Here is a 3,586-nt window from a genome sequence, read left to right as displayed (position 1 = left end):
CACCACCAGCAATCAATAAATCCAAAAGGGGAAATTATACGCATGGCGGATACCATCACTGTGAATGTTGGGTGATGAAGCAAAGAACTCCCCCACAGCCTGAGGAATGAGGCAATTGAGCCTGGGTGTTTCATAGTCACAGAAGCTGTCAAGGTGAAGATTCTGACGTTTGACCCTTTCAGCAGGGAGAAATCCAGGCTTTCTCTGACCTGTTGGAATATGACCGGACGGATACCAATAGATGCCCCCAGAGATATGTGTTAGGTGGTGATGGGCGTGCAGGCAGGTGACTCACCTTGTAAGGGACATACCAAAAGGCACACACACGATACAAGAAATGTTGGATGCAGAAGTAATAAAATACCAGGGCTCAAAGATTGTAAGATAGACAACTGAATCATGTACTGAAGACTACTCTTGAAACTAAATTTGTATTTAATTTCTTCTTTGCAGATGAAAGATTCCTACCTTATTCTGGATGAATATGTGAGTATTTCTAATGAGTTATAAGATGATCACTTAAAACTTAATTAAGCAACAATGGCAGAATTGAGTTATAATGAGCATAACCATGTAGTCCATGTTTGTCCTTCTTAGCTAGCATTCATATTTTTCTTGTCAATTATTAGTATTAATACTATAGAACCCTTTCTTCAGTGTGTCGAAGTGTGAACTATACGGTCTGACAGGCTTTATCTTGGACCTGGGTCTCTGTATGTGCTGATGCTGTGCACTAACGCCATTGCAATATTGTCTCCTATGTGGCTATAGGTCCATGGATGTTACATTGAACTCTGAATATCAGAGTCCTCCGTTAAGTAGTTTGGGGTTGGAGATTCTCCTGCGTTGGAATACTTTCAGAGGAAGGTTATAGCACACATCACATTGATTTAACATCTCCATTCAGTTGCTACTAGGAAGTCCTCTGTTTTCTACTTGCAAATATGAAGAACCCAAGATTATAGAACGACATTTACTTTACAGGAAACAACACTGTCCATTTTAGATGGAAATGAAGTGTGTTTAGTCCACTGTGGCTATTTCTTCAGGCTGCTAACCAAAAGGTCAGCAGTTTGAATGTACCAGCTGCTCCTTAGAAACCCTATGGGGCAGTTCTACTCCGTCCTGTAGGGTCACTGTAAGTCAGAATCAACTCGATGGCAATGGGTTTGGTTTTTGGTTTTTTGGTGACTTATGTAGATACTTAATTCTAAAATATTCCATAGATTATTTTCCATCCTGGGTAATGGCTGTTGCAGAGCCTCCGTAGGCTCAGCTTTGAGCTTTGATGTTGCAGCTTACGGCTGATGTGTCATACTCAGCCATCCATGCGAGTTTGGCTGGGAACAGAAAGCACTTCCAGCCTCACCGACAAGCTCTGGGCCCCTTCACACAGTGCTTCTTCACAAAACGTGGACTCCTGTTGCGCTCTAGTTCTCAGCCCTGACTGCCGCAGGCTTTGCTCTCCTGGACCCTGTTGTCCTTGGACCTTGGTTGGGTCACTCTGTCCCACATCACTGGGCTCCAGGATTTTACATCTTGGAGATAAAGGGTTAAGATATTGGTTTCTTATCTCCCAAGAAGTCCTGAGCACCTTAAGGTGTGCCTTCCTGCATAGACTTCCTTTATAGAACTAAGAGGAACCTTTCATGTGATTCTTATTTTAAACCTACTCTGAGTGATAGGAATTCTCTACTCTTAGAAAAAACTGAAGATACTAACTAACTCTTGTTTAGGGGACTCAGCTTAATCTATGCCATGTTATGCTCCAAATTACAGATCAAAACCTGGAGTCCTGCAAAGTTCCAGAAGTGGTAATAGCATCCCAGGTCACTGAGAACTACCAGAGGCAGAGCAGGGAAGCCTCTGTTGCTGTGTCTTCTAAGATCTCTTTTCTAGTTCTCTTAAAACATAGCACTCCAATAACTTTTTACCGGTAAAAGGCTAGGGTATCTTCCTCCAGCAGGCTATTTATCTTTAATAATCCAGAAACTGCCAAGTCAACTTTTGACTGATCAACCTTTGGTGAGCAGAGATTTACAGGTCCTTTCTAAACTCCACTGGTATATCCATGCCTCCACTGCCTTCCAAAGGAAAAGAAATCGCACACTTCTTCTCCAAATTAAAAAAACAAATCACTTTTCCATTTTCTCCTTTTTTTTCCCCTAGATTCATAAACCTTTCCCAGTGTTGCTAGCAGAGGACAAATAATTCCATTCAAAAATCCATTTTTAAGAAATATAAGCTCCAACAATAGCCATGAGTTCAATATTTAACTTGGATTTAGTTTTTTGAGAAGTGATAATTGTGACTTATTGAATTATAGAAATATAAAAATATCCCTATTTCTATCATGACTTTCTCAGATGCGCTTTCTGAACTGTAGAAATGGACGGAAGGATCCTTCTAAGTCCATCCTGGATGTTGGAGTAGAAGCAGCTATAAAATTCAGTGGATTTGATGAGAAGATGTTCCTAAAGCGAGGAGGAAAATACGTATGGAGCAAAGCAGATCTGAAGCTGGACTGGTAAAGTTGGAAGTGGAAGAGACCACCAGCCCGTCTGGAGGAAATTATTACCCAAGTTCAAAGTGTGGCTGTAGTCCTCAGCAATACTATGTGTTGGCCTTTCTCAGTGGTCAGAAATCTGATTTCCTTTTGCACGTGACATCTGGTTATCTGCGGCAGCTAAACACATAAATAACTTGGATAGTTAAAATCCAGAGAGAATGCAAAAACTTTAACTTGAGTTAATTAGTTTCTTACCTTATTGCTGGTGAAAAAGGACCCCAGTTCTGGGGCTTGATTTACTTAGAAATGGGGAATACAGAAGAACAGTCACAACAACAGAAGCCTAGGTAAGCTATGTATATGCAGCTTTTATAATCCAGTTCAAAGAAATAGGTTTGAACAATATTTGTAGAGTGAGTATTTCATGTGGATTTGATTTTTGTGAGCGATGTACATTAGGACTTCGGGATTTCAGTTTTGAAGTATCGTTTTTCCAGTTTTATTCCTTTAACAGAGTCCGTTCTTTTCTGGTAAATATTATTGAGATGCCAGTTTTCACATCTAGAAAACTTGCAAAATCTCTCCTACATTTGTTTCTTCTTGCTGTGCAATACTATCCTTTTCTGCCTTTATACCGTTGCAGTCTTTGACTTGTAACCCAGCAGTTTAGGAACAATCAGCAGAAGTCTCTGACATTAACAATCTTACCGGTTTCCAATGAGATACATAGGAGGACAGGATAGAGGTCAGGATGCTTTGGCATGGTCCCTGCCCACAGTGACTATCCAAGGAATGCTGGTTATCTAGGTCGCCCCCCTTTCTCTTCAGAGATTCTAACAAAACCATGTTTTACATTCCATGATGAAGTTGACATGGGGTCAGTCCTTGGATTGTTGGGTGAACCTATTACTCAAGCCACATGAGTCTGTCAAAACAAAAACATATGAGTTTATTTGAGTCAATGGTTGCCACCATAACTCTGATAAATGACAGTGTGATGACTTGGCATGTGTTGTTCTAGAAAGCACCAAAGCCATGCTGGGAAAGATTACTGTGGAGCACATAGAATGTAAAGGG

The 3,586-nt window shown here is 40.7% G+C and overlaps 1 protein-coding gene across 1 annotated transcript in view; it reads left to right on the top strand.

Moving 5' to 3' along the window:
* Positions 1–3,580, top strand: part of RSAD2 (radical S-adenosyl methionine domain containing 2) — a 25,502-nt gene extending 21,922 nt beyond the window's left edge. Inside the window, exons 5-6 of the mRNA XM_023728230.1 lie at positions 454–486; positions 2,367–3,580. Of these exons, the coding sequence (XP_023583998.1) occupies positions 454–486; positions 2,367–2,531 (198 nt within the window). The 3' untranslated portion in view covers positions 2,532–3,580. The remainder of the gene's footprint in view (positions 1–453; positions 487–2,366) is intronic.
* The last annotated feature ends 6 nt before the right edge of the window (positions 3,581–3,586 follow it).

The sequence above is a fragment of the Trichechus manatus genome, unplaced genomic scaffold (assembly GCF_000243295.1).
Source record: "Trichechus manatus latirostris isolate Lorelei unplaced genomic scaffold, TriManLat1.0 scaffold00023, whole genome shotgun sequence".
Taxonomy (NCBI): domain Eukaryota; kingdom Metazoa; phylum Chordata; class Mammalia; order Sirenia; family Trichechidae; genus Trichechus; species Trichechus manatus.
This window is presented reverse-complemented; position numbering and strand designations above follow the sequence as displayed.